Source organism: Pseudorasbora parva, chromosome 19, assembly GCF_024679245.1.
Source record: "Pseudorasbora parva isolate DD20220531a chromosome 19, ASM2467924v1, whole genome shotgun sequence".
NCBI lineage: Eukaryota > Metazoa > Chordata > Actinopteri > Cypriniformes > Gobionidae > Pseudorasbora > Pseudorasbora parva.
In genome coordinates, this window is record NC_090190.1 from 25,639,895 (window position 1) to 25,661,714 (window position 21,820).

A 21,820-nucleotide genomic window follows, 5' to 3' on the forward strand; every position below is an offset into this window, starting at 1 on the left:
GTGAGTCATGTTAAAAACTAAAATTAACGAAATAAGCTGATAACATCACTGTTTTCCCAGAACGACTGGAAATCAAATTTTGCTGCAATATTGTCCTGTTTAACACTGTGAAGCTGCTTTGAAACAATCGTCATTGTAAAAGAACTATATAATAAATAAACTGACTTGGCTTGACTGAGCTCAATAATCCGCAGGCGCGCTCGTGAACCGCTCATCTGTATAATAATTAAATCCAGCTCAGACATTTATCTGTAGCTCACTTTGTTGTAGCCATTAAACAATGTTTGTCTTCTTTCTTTTTGCATATTATGTTTGAATAGGCCTATTATAATAGTATTTTTACATTTCATCTGATTATGATAAGTGCAAAGATGCGAGTGAGTCAGAAATGCTTTTGGTGGTTATATTTGGTTTAATATTAAGGTTTGTTTTGTAGAAAGCATTCTTTCGTTTTGTTTAAATTGTATCTTAATTTTAATAAAGGTTTCTTTGGCCAATTGCCTGGGTTTAATAAATAATATGCAAATGGAAGACATGAATCGTGTCGAAGTCGCGGGAGTGATCGCTTTAATTTCTTATGAACTGGAGCGCGTCTCATAAATAAACCGAAACGCAGCAGGCTACTTGCCTCACAGACAAGAGAAATATGCTCATAGAAAGCTTAAAATGTCCACTTTTAAACGAAGCGATTCGAAACGAAAATATGTAATTAAGCAAAGTGCAGTGTTGACGCGAGCAGCTCATGCGTTTCTGTTCAGAATACTGCACTCCATCACTGCACGAGCTGTGAGTTTAACGCGCATTTTTACATCACTTTAATATATTTTTCTTTCATTTTTTATATTATAATAATTTTATTCTAACACCTTTATTTTATAGTATTCAAAATACAGGCCTATGGTTAGCTTTTATAGACATTTTCAACCGTTTAAGGTTGAGCTATTTTTTTCGGTTGAGCTATTTTTTCCCCCAAAGGTTTCTCTCTCGTTTTATTTTTAGCGTAAGTAGGCTATTTTAAATGTTTTCCAGGTTTCCATGTTTGATTAATGTAATAGGCTATTATATTTATAATTTAGCCTAATAGCCAATAATATTTTTAGAGCGTTTTAAAACATTTAGCCAAGCCAATGTGCTTCTCTTTGCGCGTGTATAATGAAAACACAACCAACGTCTTATCCATAATTCAATGTTTTGCTTTAACACATATAGGCTACTGTAGTTATGCATCAAAAACACTAAAAAGGTGAGTGTATGGAAACTACTATTTATGATGTATTTGGCAACGCAATGTCCTGTGAGTTTATCAGTCGTCATTTTTATGATGTTGATTATCGTCTGATAACACTGACTGTTATCGATATCGACATATTTGCGAGACATCGTCGATATATGATAATATCGTCATATTGCCCAGCCCTAGTGTGATGTGTCACTAAACATTTGCAACAAGGTTGTGTGTTTGGATTTTTGAGGCATCACACACACCTAACATGTCAGGAGTGCAGTAACAGGGTTTGCTCACTTAGCCCGGCTTCCAGAGATGAAATATGGATTTGTCTTTCATTTAATTTATTATATTTTATTCCTTTTATATTTCCTTTTACTGAAACACTAAAGACTCAAGATGAATATTGCCTGTACTATTGTGTGTCCCTCTCACTTAAAGAAAGCACGTTATCAGAATGTTTTGGTTAGAACTGGTTAGAACTAGAGCTTAATCAGCTCCAACCTTGGAGAGACTGTGTATCTGCGCAATATTCTATGTACCAGATCAGTGTTGAGAATGACGGTGAGATCGGGAGCGCGGCCTACGAACTCCTTGTGAGACTTGAAGCTGGCTTCTGCTTTTGAAACTGCAAACTTTTTCTTTTAATTAATTGCAATCCTGACGTGTCTTAATTTCTTCACTACTGGTCCTGGGTCATAAGCTGGAAACCCTTAACAATATCAATAACAATTAAAGCTGCGAGAAGCAATGACGGGCCCAAGCCGGCCCAGGCCAATAGGCATTTAATAATGGAAAAATAAATAAAGGGACTATGTCAAAGTCATTTGAATTCACCTCATTAACTGCAGCAACTGGTGCTGCTATGACCAGGAACCACAACAGTCACATCTCTGAGATCAATTACATTTTATTCATTAATTTTATGTCAGATGATGTCAAATGTCAATTTCAAAATGAGTGCAGAATACTGTCCAAATGCTGAACTTGTATTATCCTTACACTTCTCTTAAAAATAAATTAAGCCAAATCACAGAGACCGCAACAATGATTTTAATATCAGTGTCAGGTAAGAGTAATATGCGTGCATATAAATTATGGAAGTTTATTATAAACAGCTACTTTTATAAAATCATGTGAAAAAATTTTATCCATTTGAATTCTATCAATAAATAATTTGTTTAAAGAGGTGTCATACGTGATCTTTGCAAACACAGCACATGACCTTCTTTAAAGCCCATGTAATAGAAAACAATTAAAAGTATTAGGATAAAATGGGTATATATATACACACACACACACACACATATACATATATATATATATATATATATATATATATATATATATATATATATATATATATATATATATATATATATATATATATATATATATATATATATATATATTCATAACAAAGTGATAGATATTGCTGATAGCCTATGATATGAAAGGGTTAAATTATGAAAAAACAAGAGACAAGGTGACAGAGTGAGAGAGACCCCCTACACACACACACACATACTGTAATAAGATGACGGTAGAAATCACAGGTTGCAACTTACGCCAAAAAGTCACCCCATTTGTCGCCTCTTGCGATCAGCCTAGGGACCTATTCTACCCTGGGTCCCCAGGGGGGTTTAAATATGGTTATCAATCTAGAAAGTTTGCTGTGGCAGCATGAAAACTAAACTTGTATCCAGACTTAGAAGGGGTAATAAACAGAAAGTAAGAGAAGAGCACTCCCTTTATAATCACTAAGGCTGTCAATCTTTAAACTGCAAGCTCAATGAATTCTGCACTCAAATTTTTGCTATAATAAAAGCAGCTGTTCTAATTGTTGGCTAGGATTTCTTATTTCTTATTTACATTGTGTTTCTACTGTCAGGCCAAACAATTCACTTTTCTTAAATGTTCCATTCTGTGCCAATCTGGGCCAGCCAGTAGGTATGGTTTCAGTTAACATTGTGGAATGTAAATTTAAATGTGTTTACAGACAACATGAGACATAAATAGTGACGTTATGCAGGGTGATCAGATATTTCATTTAGTTTTATTATTAATTTTTGAATTTACGTAGCTCAAATAGCATGCTTAGCCAGCTACAGAGAAACAGGTAGTCAGGCAACAGACAAGTAGCCTATCCTGAGTTACGTTTCTACACGCATTCAGATATGAGTGTGATTGGCTACAATGCGGAACACTTGTAAAAACATGCTGCTAATAGAAACTTTTTATGCTCAGAGAGCGCTCAAACAAGCACGAACGAGAGCATTTAAAAACAGCATCCTGCAGTGGGTTCCCGAATGCAACAGGTACAGTCAACTTTTTTAGCACCAACTATTACCGGTAGTAACAATATATTTAACAATCCTAATAACAATCTAGAAAAAGTAATTAGTAATTGTATGAAGTAATTTCATCTACATTGGTTAGCACATACCCGTACAATACTGTGCAGCCGCACAAACAAAGAGATGAGTGTTGTCAAAACCAGTGGCTCCTAAAACAAAACAAAAGAAAACATTATATTAGTAGATTAAATGGAAGTTCCCAATATTTACAATTGACTTAATAATGTTATGTACTACGCAATGTTACACTTACCCGTAGTTTCTTCATAAAAGTCATGAATTTGTTCCTAAACCACAAAAAATGCATTAACATGACATGTAGAATTATTTAACATATTACAATTTATTGCAATGAAACTGATTTTTTTTTTTTTTTTTTTAGGAAGTCATCTATGGCAGGATATATAGAATGATTCCCCATGTATGATATAATGGCCTATGCCCTCTGTCTCACCGGGGTAGGATGCCGAGGGAGGACTCTCTCTGTTTGAGAAGGCTCACTCTACCCTCATTGGTGCGTTTGTGTTGGCTGGAAACACTGCAGATTTGCACCACCACTTCCCAGAGTTCCTTAGCTGTGCGTCTGCTCTCTTTAGGTCCTGGCAGCTCCTTGCAGGTGGACGCTATCAGCTGCCCCAGCTGCACAAGATACAAGGTGAAAAATAAAACCAAACAACCTGAGGTAAAAATCTAGACCTGCCTAGATTTAAATATTCATTATGAAAAATTCAGCACATTTTCCCCAATTCTATTAATAGAATTGAATCAATATTGTAATAGAATCAATATTGTTTTACTATATTATTTAACCCTTAGAGGTCGAAAGTCGCGTCGGCACAACCGAACCCGTTAGTCACTCACTTTTTTCTTAGTGCAAAGGAGACTCAAAATACCTTTGAGTACATTTGTCATACAGGCAAGTGTTATACATCATTATAATCAATTACATTTCTACTTGTGTACACTCACAATAAAAACAAAATGGTGTGCTTTTTGCAAAATAAAGAAAACAAATGATCTGCAGCCTCTCTCTCAATAAAGTCCAATCTGATACTCTACGGAAAATGAACTGTAACTTAGTGAATACTTGTCGAACAAACATGTCTTAAGAAATGTTGAAATGTCAGGTTCAATAATGTAAATCAAATTGAAAACAAATATTCTTTTTATGTAATTGAAAAAATCACATGTCAAATCATGTCAACATTTCTAAAGGGCCCCAAATCTGGCTCGGACTCATATGGATTAAATTCGCAGCATTAACAGTCTCGAAACTCTGTCCTGGAGGGCCGCTGTCCTTCAAAGTTTAGCTCAAACCCCAAATAAACCCACCTGAATTAGCTAATCAGTGCCTCACAAGGTCATAGTAAAGCCCTGTTTCCACCAAAATTACCCGGAACAATGTGTCCCAGGAACTCTTTTTCCCCCAGACCTGCTGCTGTCTGCGTTTCCAGTCTAAAGTACTATGAACAAACTCAATTGTTGATTTGAATAGTAAATTGCTCTAACTACATGCACCGCAACAGGTTGAAATACAATGCTTTGTGAGCTCAACCAATAGGCATGTTCAGCGCCCAAGTCCCAGCCCTAAAGTTCCTGAATTTTGAAAAAGTACTACCTTGCAAGCATGGCCGTTTTGAGCTAAACTCTAGGCACTCTAGGACAAACGGAGTTTGGACAACCCTGATTTATACAGTATGGTAGCATTTTGTTGCCTTTATTATATGTTGCATTAATCACTGTATAACATTTTTTTTTCATACTGAAATAAATTACTATATTATAGTAACAATTAAACTTATTAGACTTTATAATCAAAATATAATCAAACTTCAAATTACCTTTATTTATATAGCTTATTACACATTACAAAAAACAGAGCATTTAGATAATTCTAAAATCTTACGTTCCTAAAACAGGCTATGCATGTATATATGCGTGTGTGTATATATAAATGTCCAACTGTCTGAATAAAGTATGAGCAGTTTGTGGGGAGAGTCCAAATACCTTTATATATGGATTGTTGTTGACCAGTGACTGGGGCACCTGCAGTGTCAGATACTCATTTTCCCTCCAGTTAAGCATAAACACAACACATTCCTCACCAACAACCTGACGCAGCGGGAGATCTGTGGACATCAAGAACACTAAGAAAATACAGCATCCTCTCTGAAAATATTAATTCTATTTCATCCAATATCATTAGAATAAAATGGGGGTAGAATTGTTGCGTTATTCCAAATATATGCAGGAGTTTCACAAAAATTATTTAGTTTCACAAACAGACATTTGTGAGAGAGAAAAAATATCCACACATATGTTTGTACATCACACAAAAAACTCTGACTTTCATTCATTTGTGAATCGCTTTCTGTGTATTTGTTGATACGCTTACTCTGCATTGAGGGATGCTGTTAATCGCAGCACAGCGTGTGGATTTTGAAACATTTCTAGCGTCTAGACACAAATCTACAAATAGGTAGACTCCACCCACCGTAAACTTAAGACAATCAGATAACGGCCATATTGTGATGCCCAATCGTAGCACATTCTTGCGCCAACCAATCACGTTTTGGCCAGAGCTGTTGAAAAACAGAGACTGCGTACGAAAACTGACTCGTTGCCTAGCTGCCTTAACAGACAATGGCTTGTAAGGCACCTCACAAAACTAATTTCGGACAGACTTCTAAGGCATTGTAACAGTTTAATGATTTACAGCTAAATAGATTAGCTTTGGGGAGAACGAAACAAATATTTAATTACTACATTAGTAATTTCTCGCTATGAGAAATGACATCAGAAGAGGAAAATGTTGGTTAAAAAAATGGTACATTTATACACAAATTGATCCTCAAACGCAATTTACGGACACCATACATTTTTAAAACTTCTTTCTTGTGTTCAGTTCTGTATACGCTAGTGTGGTGACCAACAAGTTAAACTGTAAGAGACATTCACCCAGACGCAGTCCCTTTAAGGAAGCAGGTTTTCCGAGATAGATAGTTCCGGGCTAACGTTTCGGGTTAACATCATTCCTTTATATTCACCTGTTGTGTATACGGCGAGTATCAAAATAACATTAGGACGTTAAAGGAACTGTATGTAAGAAATGTATTTCAATTAATCATAAAATGCCCCTGATATGTCACTAGACATTAAGAAATCATGTTAATTTCAAATACTAGCGGCACTGACAACAGTAGTCCAGCTAGGATATTGTCATTTGAAAGTTGTTGTTGAAACCCTCAACTGATGTTGATATGTTGCATTCTGACCTGAAGCGCCACCGTCCACCGATCTACCAATCACAAAGTCAGTAGTGTTTCGGCATCCGGGTTGCCAGATTTGTTCAAGTTACCACAGCTGTAGCTACAAACGTTCCTGCTGGATCCTGAAGCCTATCTGGCAACCTCGAGTCAGGGGGAGGGGGGATAGTGATTGCAGTACCAGTTTTGACCAGAATCTTACATAGATTATTATTTATGAATTCCTTTCACAATTAAAATTAAAATAAAAAACAAAGAAATTACCACTATAGCTAGTAGATGGCAGAAGAGGAAAACTAATTGGGTCATTAACCATTTATTTCTATTCTGTTGAATACATTTTTATAGATTATCAAATTATTATTATAACATTAAAATATATATTTTTGTTACTTTATTTGTACTGAATTGTTAAATATACAGGTGCTGGTCATATAATTAGAATATCATAAAAAATTGAATTCCATTCAAAAAGTGAAACTTGTAAATTATAGTCATTCATTACACACATACTGATATATTTCAATGCAGAAGAGCTGAGGGCCACTATCAGTGCAACCTGGGCTCTCATAACACCTGAGCAGTGCCACAGACTGATCGACTCCATGCCACGCCGCATTGCTGCAGTAATTCAGGCAAAAGGAGCCCCAACTAAGTATTGAGTGCTGTACATGCTCATACTTCTCATTTGGCCAAGATTTCTAAAAATCCTTCCTTTGTATCGGTCTTAAAGGTGCGTGTCATGACTCATGAGAGATATTTTTGCTATCCTCCAGTGTCTTGTTTACCTGCAGTCCCAGTATGTCAGTTCTGCCAATGAACATGTTTGGACAGATGCAAATGCTGGGAGCGTGCATGTAAATAATCCCCAAAGCTTGCATCACAGTTGCGTTTATGCTGAGAAGCACTTATTTTTCCGTGGTGTTTTTGATTCATGAGATTGATGTCCATGTACTGAACTCTTATTATTTCACTATGGCAAGGTTAATTAAATTTTTCATTCTAGGGCACCTTTAAGTAATATTCAAATTTTCTGATATACTGAATTTGGGATTTTCCTTAGTTGTCAGTTATACTCATCAAAATTAAAAGAAATAAACATTTGAAATATATCAGTCTGTGTGTAATGAATGAATATAAGGGTGTACTCACACTAGGCACGGTTTCCATGAACCGGGCCCGAGTACGATTGTCCCCCCTCCCCCCTCCCCCCTCCTCACATAGGGTTTCAGCATTCCTGCCGGAGAACGCTTACGTCATTATGGTGCGACGGTTTTGGGATAAACAGGAAGAGCGGCGCTCTCTGAACACAATGGAATCCATCGCTCTTTTTTCTTTGTGGATAATTTTGTGTCGTTTGGTCCACAGCCCTCTCACAGCCTGTTTTTAAACAGATGTGTCGCCTTAGTGGCGCGAAAATGTTCACGTAATCGTGCTGCTCGTATTATGAGGTTTGCAAGGTACCAGCTGAAGTGCAGCAAGGACTTTGCAGCTTTGATTACGGACTCCAGCACGGTTAACGCTCACACTGCATGTGAACCGCGCCCAAGTCCAACTGATCCGTGCTCTGGCCCACCTCTTCCAAGCAACGAGACCACGCCCCCTATTTTGCGTGTTCTTGTGGGCGGAGGGTTAGTCAACAAACTGTTCTAGTGATGTCATTACATCCCTGCGCTTCCTGCTGTAGTCCAAGCCGGCTGTTCGCTGTAGACTTTGAAAGGGAACTTCTGTTAAATAAAATATCTAGCTTGGCATTGAACTTTGAGCTTTATAATTTTACAGGTATTATTTATGCTCTAACAGCAACATTACACACTGACTAAAGTTTGAAAGATGGAATCGCGAAGAACGGGACCTTTAAATGGTTCTCTGATATCTACATAGAGGGCATGTGGCTTATTTAAGGGCAAAAAATGTCCAGATACAATTACATCGGACTAGACAGATGAATTGGGATCACTTCTGGGAGCCCCTATCAGCTTCGAGATATAGAAAACGGGCCAATGAATATTGGCGTGAGTGCTTTGCATATCGCACCCCGCCGTGCGGGTAAAAAGTGGAAGTGATCGCCACGCACTGTTGTCATTCACTTCGGAGCCGAACGGCGTTGATGAAGCAACAGACTGCCTTCTATCAGAGAGAGAGAGAGAGAGAGAGAGAGAGAGAGAGAGAGAGAGAGAGAGAGAGAGAGAGAGAGAGAGAGAGAGAGAGAGAGAGAGAGAGAGAGAGAGAGAGAGAGAGAGAGAGAGAGAGAGAGAGAGAGAGAGAGAGAGAGAGAGAGAGAGAGAGAGAGAGAGAGAGACATGTGACAAGGTGACATGCCATTCTTTTCAGGATGTCTTTCTGTGTCATTGTGTGTTTCTGGATGCTGTCGTTCTCTGTCGCCCGCTGACGGTCACAAACGCTGTATCAGGTGCCTGGCAACGGTCGAGCCGGACCAAAAGTTGACCGCTATGCTTTCCCGGGCCGCCGAAAAGGTCGGGCTTCAGTGGAACCCTCCACCATGTCCCGAACCTTCTAGGTTGGACGTTTCGTTTCTCAGGGCGGGCCGCGCTGGTTTTCAGCGTCCTGCCCCGGTGCCTTTCTTCCCGGAAGTGCATGAGGAGCTAACTAGGTCGTGGAAAGCACCGTTTAGCGTGTTTTTCATGCATGATATTTACAGAAGAAGGAGGCAATGGTGTTTGAGACTCTCAGTGTGTGATGTCCATGCACTGAACTCGTGTTATTTCAATATGGCGAGGTTAATTACATTTTTCATTCTATGGCACCTTTAATACTTGCCAGAAATTGCAAATTAGGCATGTGCCGATTTTCCGTATTGCGATATATCACGATAATGAATATGCACAATATTGTTATTGTGGGCACTTCAAAATACCGTAAATATTCATTTATTAACAATTACATTTTTTATAATGCACTCAAGAATACTTTGCCCATAAACTATATAAAATGCTCAACACCGCTGTATTCTGCGTCAAAGGGACACGCGCTCAGATGTAACCAACAAGCCCATCATGCATGAGCTGAACGAAGGAGACACACTGAATGAAGTGCACGTTCATTGACGGCAGAGGGCACTGATGGAATTGCAGAATGTAGCAGATACCCCGGAAACCCCGGAAACCCCGCAAACCAAAGCAACCGCCAGTGTTGGGCAGTAGCGTCGCTACAAGTAGTGACGCTACTAGCTTAACTACATTTTTCAGTAGCGTGGTGGTAGCGTCACTGTTTTCTCAATGAAATAGCTTTTCAGTAGCGAAGCTCTTCTGTTGATCAAGTAGTGCGGTAGCGTCCACACAAGCTAACGTTAAATTTTTCCAAGAATTTCTGAGGATCAAGCTCAAATTGGAAACACAACTGATAAGAACGCGGATATTCACTTTCTACGTTCCTTTCTGCCTTGCGCAGACGCGCGCGCGAGCCTTTCAAAGTACTCCTTCGGCAGTGAGTGGGTAAACTGGCTCAATTTATCCGCTAATATACAGTTATCTTTCATTATCGTTATGGTTCTTGGTGTGAGTTTGCCTTCAGGGTACGTTTACATGACAGCTGTGTAGTAAATTTTGCATAAAAATGACAAGATCACCAAGATATCATTTTTATACCGGCTTAATCCCTTATCCTAGTTTTGTGCAATAGGCCCCTGGTTTTGTTAATATTAGGGTTCACATGTTTTTGTTGCCGAATTGTTTTTGGACAGTTTTTGAATAAAAAAAAAAATGTGTGTCTATATGCTTGACTTTTATTGATCACTGAAATAGCATTGATTGGAGTAAAGTCCAATCTTAAGTCCAAGTCCAAGCAACTTTTTTCAAGTTGATGTAGCTTAGCTTGCTACATTTCCAAGGGAGGTAGCTTCAGTGTAGTGAAGCTTAATTGAATGTAGAGTAACTGGTAACTTAGCTCACTACATTTTCCAAGTAGCTTGCCCAACACTGGCAACCGCGCTAGTGAAGTTTTCAATGCTCCAAACAGCCATTCATTTTTTTGTAATCTCAAAGTTGTTAATCATATGCTCAGCACCAAATACTTAATACTTTTTTTAATGGACCTAAGATAAAACTAACAATGATCAGTTGTATTTCTTAACTAACATTAACAAAAACATTATACTTTCTGTAACAAATCAATAGCTACTATTGATCAATCTTAGTTAATGCATTAAAGGGATCCCATGGTGTTGAAACTTGTATGGCTTAATATAACATAAACAATGTCTCTTACTGAAATATGTAGTAGAAAACCCATGAAAGATCTACGTTATTTAAAAAATCTATTTTATATTTGGACCATGGGCGGCGCTATTTTGTTTGCGTTCTAGGTTGCGTTCGGGGCGGCAGTGGCTCAGTGGGTCATGTAGATTGTCTACAAACCGAAAGGTTTGTGGTTCGATCCCCGGTTCCACCTGACCAAGTGTCGAGGTGTCCTTGAGCAAGACACCTAACCCCAGCTGCTCCTGACGAGCTGGATGGTGCCTTACATGGCTGACATCGCCGTCAGTGTATGAATGGGTGAATGTGAGGCAAAAATGTAAAGCGCTTTGGATGGCCATAGGGTCTGTTAAAAGCGCTATATAAATGCAGTCCATTTACCATCCATTAGGTTGATGACGTAGAATGGTTGCACTACTCAATCAGCTGGCGCTACCCGTAGCTATTTTTACCACAACGCAACTCGAAAATTGTTTCAGAGTTAAACAAAACCAATGAATTGCTTTGTAATTGTACTTAAAACACACTCAAACATACATGTGCACACAAACTCACCTACACAAGTCACAAACAGATCGGCCGGTGGGCACACACACCTGACAGACTGCGCTGTCTCAATCGAGATGTTGGGCTGCTCAGTCTCCACGACAGGGGCTGAATCCGAAATCGACCCCTATACCCTGAAATAGGGCATTATTTGAAGGGACGGCCATTTATAGTGTTGTCCGACACCATAGTGGACATGTTCGAGTGCAGTCATTCAGTCTCACGTTGCACCGCAATAACGAGTGTACAGCCGATTTACAAACAGTTAGAACGCAAACAAAATGGCGCCACCCATGGTCCAAATATAAAATCGATTTTTTAAATAATTTAGATCTTTAATGGGTTTTCTACTACATAATTCAGTAAGAAACATCATTTGTTATATTAAGCCATACAAGTCTCAACACCAGGGGATCCCTTTAAATAATGAGACTTCATTGTAATTTGTTACCTGTTGTTCTTTATACCCAAATTCTTTCGCACTTTAATCTGTTTTAAATTTTTACTTTTACAGCTCTGGGAAAAATTAAGAGACCACTTAACATTGATTTCTCAATTTTTTCCAGAGCTGTATATATTTTTGGTGCATTGTATTATTGTATTTAAACATTCAGAGTTATTTTGTTATTACAAAAAGAGTTCTTAAAACTGTTATGCTATGACAACACTTTTTTGCAACTTATTTCAATATTGTGATAATATCGTATACCGTGATAAAAGCTTCAGCAATTAATCGCAAGATGAAAAATTGATATCGGCACATGCCTACTGCAAATATAGTGAAAATGCTGTCTATCCTGCTTAATACTATTTAAAACATATTGACAGCACGGAGTTTGGAACTATTGAGAGCTCTATGACTCTGGACAGCACAATATGGCCGCTATCTGATTGGCTTGAGTAGAGGGTGGGTGGAGTCTACCTATTTGTGGATTTGTGTGAGGCTAGACACTAGAAATGTTTCAAAATCCACATGCAGTGCTGCGATTTACAAATCTCAAGAAGAGACATTGTTTCAAGAAGAGATCCACCAATGTTGAGGAAGCCATCAACAAATGCACAGGAAGCGATTCACAAATTAATGAGAGTCAGAATTGTGTTTGTGACATAAAACCATTTAAATAATGTATCCACAAATGTCGTTTTATTTATTTGTGAACCTAATTCATTTTTGTGAAACTCCTGCATACATTTGTAGATTTCATTCTATTTATTTGTGAATTTATTTAATTTTGTGAATTTCTTTACATTTATTTGTGGATAATCTATTTGTAAAGAATAACCACAGAAACTGAAAGATCTTGTTTTGTCACAAAATAATTAACTTAACACTTTCATTGTTTTGGAACAATTTGGATTGATCTCATCCTGAGTAAATGATCATTAACCCGTTTAATCCCACCGGTCACAATTGTGACCGTAAATTTTCCTCGAATATTTTAGTGTTGTATTAAAAAGCAACTTCTATTATGAAGCAAATTTTCATTTATAATACACATTTAAGATGTCTACATGAGTTCTGGGCAGGTTTAACATTGCTGCATAGTTTGGTCGTGTGACCACACACACTTATTTCTTGGTACTGCCATCTTAGCACAATGACAATGTGAAAGCACAGAAATGACTGGAAAATTTAATGAATTAATCAAAGTTAATTTTTGAATAGCTCATTCATTTTTTGCACACATCATCATGAAAGGGTCATCTATACATACATATTGAAATTATATGAATACATGGTTTATTCTGCTGTCAGGATGCATATAAAAGAAGACGGTCACAATTGTGACCGGTAGTATAACACAGAATATGTCCCCTCTGTCATTCTGTGTTATTCATATGAACTCTCTCACAGACTGAACTGAAAACTATCCATCCGTCCGTCCATCCATCCATCCATCCATCCATCCATCGTACTTCTGTCTGTACTTCTGTCTGCTATACTTCTTCCTGTCTGTCTGTCTGTCTGTCTGTCTGTCTATCTATCTATACTTCTGTCTGTCTAACTAACTATACTTCTGTCTGTCTGTCTAACTATACTTCTGTCTGTCTATCTATGTCTGTCTGTCTATACTTCTGTCTATCTATCTATCCATCTATCTAAACTTCTGTCTGTCTGTCTATACTTCTCTCTGTCTGTCTATCTATACTTCTGTCTGTCTGTCTGCCTGTCTGTCTATCTATCTATACTTCTGTCTGTCTGTCTGTCTGTCTGTCTGTCTGTCTATCTATCTATACTTCTGTCTGTCTGTCTGTCTGTCTGTCTGTCTGTCTATCTATCTATACTACTGTCTGTCTAACTAACTATACTTCTGTCTGTCTGTCTATCTATACTTCTGTCTGTCTATCTATGTCTGTCTGTCTATACTTCTGTCTATCTATCTATCCATCTATCTAAACTTCTGTCTGTCTGTCTATACTTCTCTCTGTCTGTCTATCTATACTTCTGTCTGTCTGTCTGCCTGTCTGTCTATCTATCTATACTTCTGTCTGTCTGTCTGTCTGTCTGTCTATCTATCTATACTTCTGTCTATCTGTCTATCAGTCTATACTTATGTCTGTCTGTCTGTCTGTCTGTCTGTCTATATCTATGAGATATACCTTATAAACCTTATAAGATATACCTTGTAAACTTCCAAATTTCGGATTTACCAATTGGTGCTTCAATGTTCAAAGTTGCTCTTCCTAATATTTAGGAGTAATAACTACATGTATGTGCCTAGATCTTTTCAAGGTTTGTTGGTCACCTCTTCCCCTCTCTTTGGCCAGACACGTTATTCAGTGAAGATGAACGTGTTACCTAGATTTTTGTATTTATTTCAATGGGCTGCAATTTTCATACCCCCAATTTTTTTTTTATTGTGTATCATGAACAATAGAAATAGTTTTGAAGTAAATCCTAATCATATCTCATTCTTATATGTTGGATATTTTATTGTTATTTTAAGTTTCAAACCGGTAAATAGGTCTAATAGAAGAATTTGTATGAATTCTGTCTATGCTGTTTCCCACCGGTCACTATTGTGACCGAGTATAAAACCTAATATTTCACTAACTTAACCAACATAAAATCAAAGAAGGCATACCATTTGTGTGTTAGGGAGGTCTAAGGAGTAAATTGCATGTACTCACATTGCAGGAAAAAATTTGGGATTAAACGGGTTAATGGGAACGGCTGTTTATATCATAATGAATCAATTTTACAAAAATGTGCTTTTCATGGAAGTCTCCAAATCATTCATATGGGATGTCAGAGGAAATAACAGTAACCAAGGCATGGACAAATAAATGTACATACATATTTACATCAATGTCAACCTGAGTGAGAAATTATATTATTACTGAGTTATATTAACATTTTTTTAATTAATCTATGTCAGATTAAAAAACTTAACAGTTTCATTACATTGCCAGAAGTGATTGTAAAAGAACTTGGTCTGGTTAATTTCAAAGACCTCCTGTTAAGAGACCTTGTAACAATGTATATAATACCGTGTATCCTCATCTCCAGATATCCACGGACCCTGCTGACCAGGTCAGATGGAGGCCTCTCCATGTTGCCTTCGACAGCACCTGCCTCATGTGCTCTAACCTCCATCAGAAGCAGCTCATTCAGCATTACCTGACGCAGCTTAGGAGAAAACTCTGTTACCAGCTCCAGGCACGCTGTGAACAGCTGACGAGAATGCACAAAATCCTGAAATACCCAAAAGAAACAAAAATGGCTGGTTCAAACTACTAACTAAAAGTAACCTGACATTTGAACCCACAAAATATGGGCCTTGATGTAATCTTTAATTTCAAAACAAATTCAGAAAATGAACCACTCACAGAATCTGTAAAAATGTGAATTTTAACTAAATGAAAGGGATCATACAACATTTTTGGTATTTTTTATTTAGTGCTGTCCTGAATAAAAATGTAAATGTTTTTTAAATGTAAACTAAGTCCACAAGACAAAAGCAAAATTTATTAATAATAATTTGTTACTTTATATAGCACTTTTCTGGGTACGCGCTTTGGTGGTGGTTGAGGAGATTGCCCCCTTCCATGCAATGTGCAGCATCCACCTGGATAATGTGACGGCAGCCATATTGCACCAGAAAGCCCACCACACACCAGCTGAGTGGTGGAGATGAGAGGAGTGATGAAGCCAATCATTATATAGGGATGATTAGGAGGCATAGGGCTGGGCGATGTGACGATCATATCTCTATTTTTTGGTTGAATGGCGATACACAGTATATATTCCAGGAATTTTTCTATCTATATTTATTTGAATAATTTTTAGTGATCGGCCAATACATCTTATTCCCGATATTTTACCGATATTTAAGCACTTTACCATAATTGGGTATCGTGATATTTGTAATATCAGATTCACTGATAAATCTCCATAAACCATCTTGTGGTCGGTTTGAGAATTGCATACAAGCGCACCATTAAAGGACTGCGTCTGAGGGAAGATGAGTCAACAACGGTGTTCAAAGGTAAAATAACCTGCATCCCTTAATTAAAGGTGCCCTAGAATGAGTTGAAACACTATGTTAAATTCTCTGATATCTACATAGAGGGTATGTGGCTTATTTAAGAGCAATAATTGTCCAGATACAGTTTTACAGGTCCATTTACAACCCTAGAAATTGTCCCAAGGATATAATGCTGTTTTTGCCTTATTTGGAAGAGTCATGAATAGTAATGTTGAGCTCTGCTCTGATTGGCTTATTTCAGCAGCTCACAGCACACTGCAGTTCAGCGAAAAGGCTTGTGAGTCCTGACAGAAGAACACAGACCGACTGAATGACACTAAGCAGAACATCTCAAATGGAGATTGCTAAAATGCAGCCTACACTCTTAGAAGAAAAGGTTCTATCGGCGCTACGTATTTGGAACCCTTAAAAGGTTATATATAGAAGTAAAGTTGAGTATACTCCAAAGACCATTTTATGCTAAAAGGGTTCTATAAAGACAAGAAAGAACCCTTTTTGGCACTTAAAAAGGTTCTATATAGAACACTGAAAAAAGAAAAAAAAATGCATTTCTTATCAAAGAAAAAAATGCTTAGCAAAAACTTTTTTGGCACTAAAAAAGGTTCTATATAGAACACTGGAAAAAAAAAAGAAAATGCATTTCTTATCAAAGAAAAAAAATGCTTAGCAAAAACTATGAATTTTGAGTTACCTTTTTTTTCAAAAATAAGAAAATAGCTTTTGCTTGTCTAGTAAATACTTCTTGTTTTAAGAATGTTTAGATGTTTGGACTAAAAACAAGACAAAAATACTTTGTGTTTTTGTCATACATTTTTTGCAGTGAACCTTTTAGGGTTCTATATCTTTTCTTCTAAGAGTGTACTAGTTTATTGGTGTTTACAGATCACAGTTTACAGTTTACAGAGAGAGCTTGCGAGCATATGGTTGCCAGAATGTAGGTTTCGGTAAAACACCGGATGGTGTACGTGTTCTTTTCACAGAAAAGCTCTGATTGTGGGATTTAAATGCCTGAAATCTGGCATCCGCAAGCACGAACTCTCTTCTTTCCCTCCGACAAAACCAAAACCAGTGGTTTTTGTTCATGTTTTTATTTTTTAAACAACATTTTAGACTGGTCTTTTTTCGTCAACGATATTCCATGTTTATATAACGTTAGTCACAATGTAGGCTACGCAGTGACTGTGATGTACTCTGAAATACAAGCATGCAAATCCATCATACTTCAATATCAAAAATATAAATATATATATTTTTACAAAATAAATAGCCTTGTCTAATGACTATCGTTTTAACTTATATGTTGGAAAAGGTGACATTTGCTAGAAGGATCGAGTGAACGATCTGTAAGCAACGTATCTACGGTTGTATTTTGTAATACAAAATAATATTAACCTTTGTCATTAGACACACTATTTAGTTTTGTATGGTACATGGAGTTTCCTATTGTTACTGTACTAGCATCTTGCGTTATCTAGACAATGCTGTCTCTCTAAGAAACTTTAAATTTTATCAGAAATTGTTTAAACAGTCAATAAGTGGATAAATCACTTCTTACTGCTTGAAGGAATATAGTTGTAATTGCCCCTTTCTTCAGTTTAAAATGCTGAGCGAAGCTTGAAATGGGCTGAGCAAATGAACGATTTTGAATTAAATTGTTGTGGTATCCGATTATAATAAACATCAACCATGACTGTTGACATTTTTTATCTATGTTTTGCACAAGATTTACATAAGAAGTAGGAGTTTGATGGTGTTTGAGACTCACAGTATGTAATTTCCATGTACTGAACTCTTATTATTTCACTATGGCAAGGTTAATTAAATGTTTCATTCTAGGTCACGTTTTATAAACTTTGTTAACATAACAGTAATGCACAATTGAGATATGCACAAATAAGATGTTTATGAGATGATATTATTTAGTTATGTAGTTTAAACTTAGCACTAGAGACGAACTCACAAAGTGAGTCAGGTAATCCGACATGTCACAATAAAGATGTAACTTCACATGAATAAAATAAAACAGCCATAGGCTACTCCCCATATGTAAATAAGGCCAACTCGTTTAAACTTAAACTCCTTAAACAACACGATCGCCAGATTGTTTATCTAAATAGCCCTATGTTGATCGCCAGATTGTTTATCTAAATAGCCCTATGTTGTTAGAAATGCATCCCATGCAACAAGAGATTAACACAGTTCCCAAATTGCTTTATGTTACACTTACTCTCGCATCAGCTATTGTGTAAACAGTAGGGTTGGGTACCTGCAATTCAGTACCGGTATCCAATGGTACCTTTTTTCGGTACTTAAAAGACACATCAATAACTGTACAGAAACTGTAATTTATTTATAGAAGTGTTACTGACATTATGCCAGAGCTACCTTGGTCTGCCATTGTCTGTGATGTTTGTGCACTGTAATATTACCAGTAAATATATAGGCTATAGCTACTTAATTAATTGAATTAAAGGTCCAGTTCTTCGTGTGTTTTCGAAGCTTTGATTATGTTTGCAGTGTGCAATAACATGAGTTCATGTTTCGCGTGTAAAAAAACAGTATTTTCCACACAATTTACTGATCTGTACAGCTGTTTTCTCTGTCCTAAAAACGGCCTGATGAGTTCCTTTTTCTATTAAGTCCCTCCTTCAGAAACGAGTTCTGATTGGGCCAGCGCTTCCCGTGTTGTGATTGGACAGCAGTTTGGCGCACTTTGCCCGGAAAGGTCCCGCCTCTTACCATAACGGGGAGATGCAAGCTCTGAATGCACACTCTTCTCCACCTGGGAGAGCAACAAGACCACGCCCCCTATTTTGCGTGTACTTTTGGGCGGAGGGTTAGTCAACAAACGTTGTAGTGACGTCATTCATGCAAGGAAGTGCAGGGGTGTAGTCCAAACCGGCCGTTGGCTGTAGGCTTTGAAAGGGAACTTCTGTTAAATAAAATATCTCACTTGGCATTGAACTTTGAGCTTTATAATTTTACAGGCATTATTTATGCTGTAACAGCAACATTTCACACTAACTAAAGTTTGAAAGATGGAATCGCGAAGAACGGGACCTTTAATAAAAAAAACATTATATTTTTTCTTTTTAATCCAATTTCTATGAAAAGATTTCCCACAAATTCTGTGTTGTGTATTTTCTGGTAATCAAATGAAGATAATATTAATTTATACTAAATGAAACTTTTTTTTGTCAAACAAAGCTGCACAACTGTGTGCAATACAACATGATTACAAAGTTTTGATAGTTTATAATTATTACATTAGTGTTAGTATTATTATTACACTGAGACGTCTCTAAACTCTTTTGTACAACAGTAATATAATTCTCAAGTGAAACCGAACTTTTATTTTGATGAGTTGTCGTGTATACCTCTGAGTTTCTGTGTGTGTGTGTGTGTGTGTGTGTGTGTGTGTGTGTGTGTGTGTGTTAATGACATGACGGTAGTTTTTCTCAAATGAAAGGGTAAAATGCTGAGGAAGTGATTTAACTCTCAGAGCTGCTCTGGAGATGACGGATATGCGTTTATGTCCTCATTTGAGAGAGAAACACGCAATTATCAGGCACAAATCTATTTGTGTTTGGTAAATAAACTACGGGTCAGCGCCATTCATCACACAAACACGCAGGAAACTCAGGATTCGCAAATAGTATTTTTGCTGTTTAATATTCACAGACACTACACCAGTCTATATCACTAGATACGTTCTCAATCCTGAATGTGCTAGCTACTGATTGATTTAATGTGAATCGGTAGGCCTACTGGGTAGTACCGACATAATTTCTAGGTGCCCTTAAAAGAACCGTGTTTGGTAGTGAACCCTAGTAAACAGTCACATGATTTAACGTCTTACTCACATCATGAATGACTGCCTAAAGCCTGTTTATACTTTCGTCTGGCACCACAGTGCGAGCCTCCGCTGACTGTACGCGCATCTCCCCAAATGGACGAGGCATTTACTTGACGCTTTACTGTTTTAGACTGAAAACCAAACTGGTTTCCGCAAAAAAAACGTGCAAACTGGTTGCTTGTGTGATGAGATGTACTAATATCCGTCTGCTCGGGTAGATTCGGTTCAAAGTCGTGCATCTTAGGATGCAGAGGCACATGCGCTGATGCAATGAGGTCATTTTTGCCGCGTACACCTTCGCGAAGGTTGCGTTGTGTTCTCAATTATTGGTTCTGCCACTCTTTATTTATGCTACGTTATTTAATCAAAATAATCGTGGTTGACCAATGAAACTTTTGAGGAAAAATACAATAGGGAGAAGTTACATACAGCACAATTTTTACGACCCAGACATCAAAATTCAAGAGTTTTTAAAGTCTTTTATGGTATTATTTCCAAATTAATAAATTCAATGCTTTTAAGGCTTTTTAAATGAACACTCCACTTTTTAAAAAAAAATAGGCTCATTTTCCAAGTCCCTTAGGGTTAAACAGTTGAGTTTCACCCTTTTTGAATCCATTCAGCCAATCTCTGTATCTGGCAGTAGCACTTTTAGTATAGCTTAGCATACATCATTGAATCATATAGGTCCATTAGCATCAGTGATCAAAAAATGACCAAAGACTTTCAATATTTTTCCTATTTAAAACATGACTCTTCTATAGTTACATCGTGTACGAAGACCAACGAAAAATGAAAAGTTTCTATTTTTTTTAGACCGTTATAGCTAGGAACTACTTTCTCATTCCGGCGTAGGAACTTTGTGGCCGTCATGGCTGCAGCGGCGAAATGATATTACACAGCGCCTTCTTCTGTCAACATAACCAGCGTGACGATCTGCTTGCTCAGAGAGCGTGTTGTAACCATGGAGACGTTTGAGAGAGACGATTAAGAAGATATTTACTTTGGTGCAGTATCTATTTATCTATGTATCTATTTGAACCGGAATAACAGTTACACTGAAGACGAGCTTTTGAAATGTGAAAGAGAAAGTGTGGCTGAACAGACTGGGGCAGAAGGGACAAGGAGAGCAGATTCAAACTGGTGAGTCAGAGAAGAGTCAAAATTCAAGGAAAAATGGTCTGACATGGATTCGGCCTACCAACCTTTTGATTTTGACTAACGTAATATGTGAATGAAATATGCTAAGACTGCTTATTATGAAGACAGAGAGAGTGTGCGCTCTCCGTTGTTTCTCTCTGTCACTCAGTTAACATGCGCCAAGTCGTCTCACTCATAAATCACAAAAAACATATCAAATAAGGCTTTGACGGGACAAACATTTTTTCTGACATGCTCCGAAGCCTTGGAACAGAACGTAACATCACTAACGTAGTATTTTGTACCATAGAAACTGTAGATAAACAATACCGGCAATTAAACATTCTATTAATCAAAACTATACACTACCTCACCAGAATGCTAAAAATAAAACTACTAACGTTATATACTGTATAAACCAAATGGCCGCGCTAAACCCACACGCTTCGTGATTTCATTCACAGGCTAGCTAAAGACAACAGCAATGCTTTTCAATCTGGTCGTTCAAGCAAAAAAAAAAATGCCTTGGGGGATGATACACTTCACCCTGTCTGGCCATATTCTTTAGATGCCGTACCGTGGTAACTGTCCATGTTTTTGAAATAATCATCTGGTCCCAAATGCTTTGAGCAAACACGCAGTTTCTTGTTTGAATCAACCGGTGTTTTAATATCTATGGTTCAGAGCAGTCAACCACTGATTCTTCACATTACTTGATTTTCGTTG

At 37.4% G+C, this 21,820-nt stretch overlaps 1 protein-coding gene across 3 annotated transcripts in view; it reads right to left on the reverse strand.

Annotated features, from left to right (window-relative positions):
* Positions 1–21,820, reverse strand: part of ints8 (integrator complex subunit 8) — a 170,438-nt gene that overhangs the window by 24,676 nt on the left and 123,942 nt on the right. For all 3 annotated transcript variants that reach the window (XM_067426379.1, XM_067426378.1, XM_067426381.1), the window contains 5 exons: positions 15,101–15,305; positions 5,590–5,711; positions 4,037–4,221; positions 3,836–3,869; positions 3,672–3,731 (listed from right to left, as the gene is read on the reverse strand). In XM_067426379.1, coding sequence (XP_067282480.1) covers positions 3,672–3,731; positions 3,836–3,869; positions 4,037–4,221; positions 5,590–5,711; positions 15,101–15,305 — 606 coding nt within the window. The remainder of the gene's footprint in view (positions 1–3,671; positions 3,732–3,835; positions 3,870–4,036; positions 4,222–5,589; positions 5,712–15,100; positions 15,306–21,820) is intronic.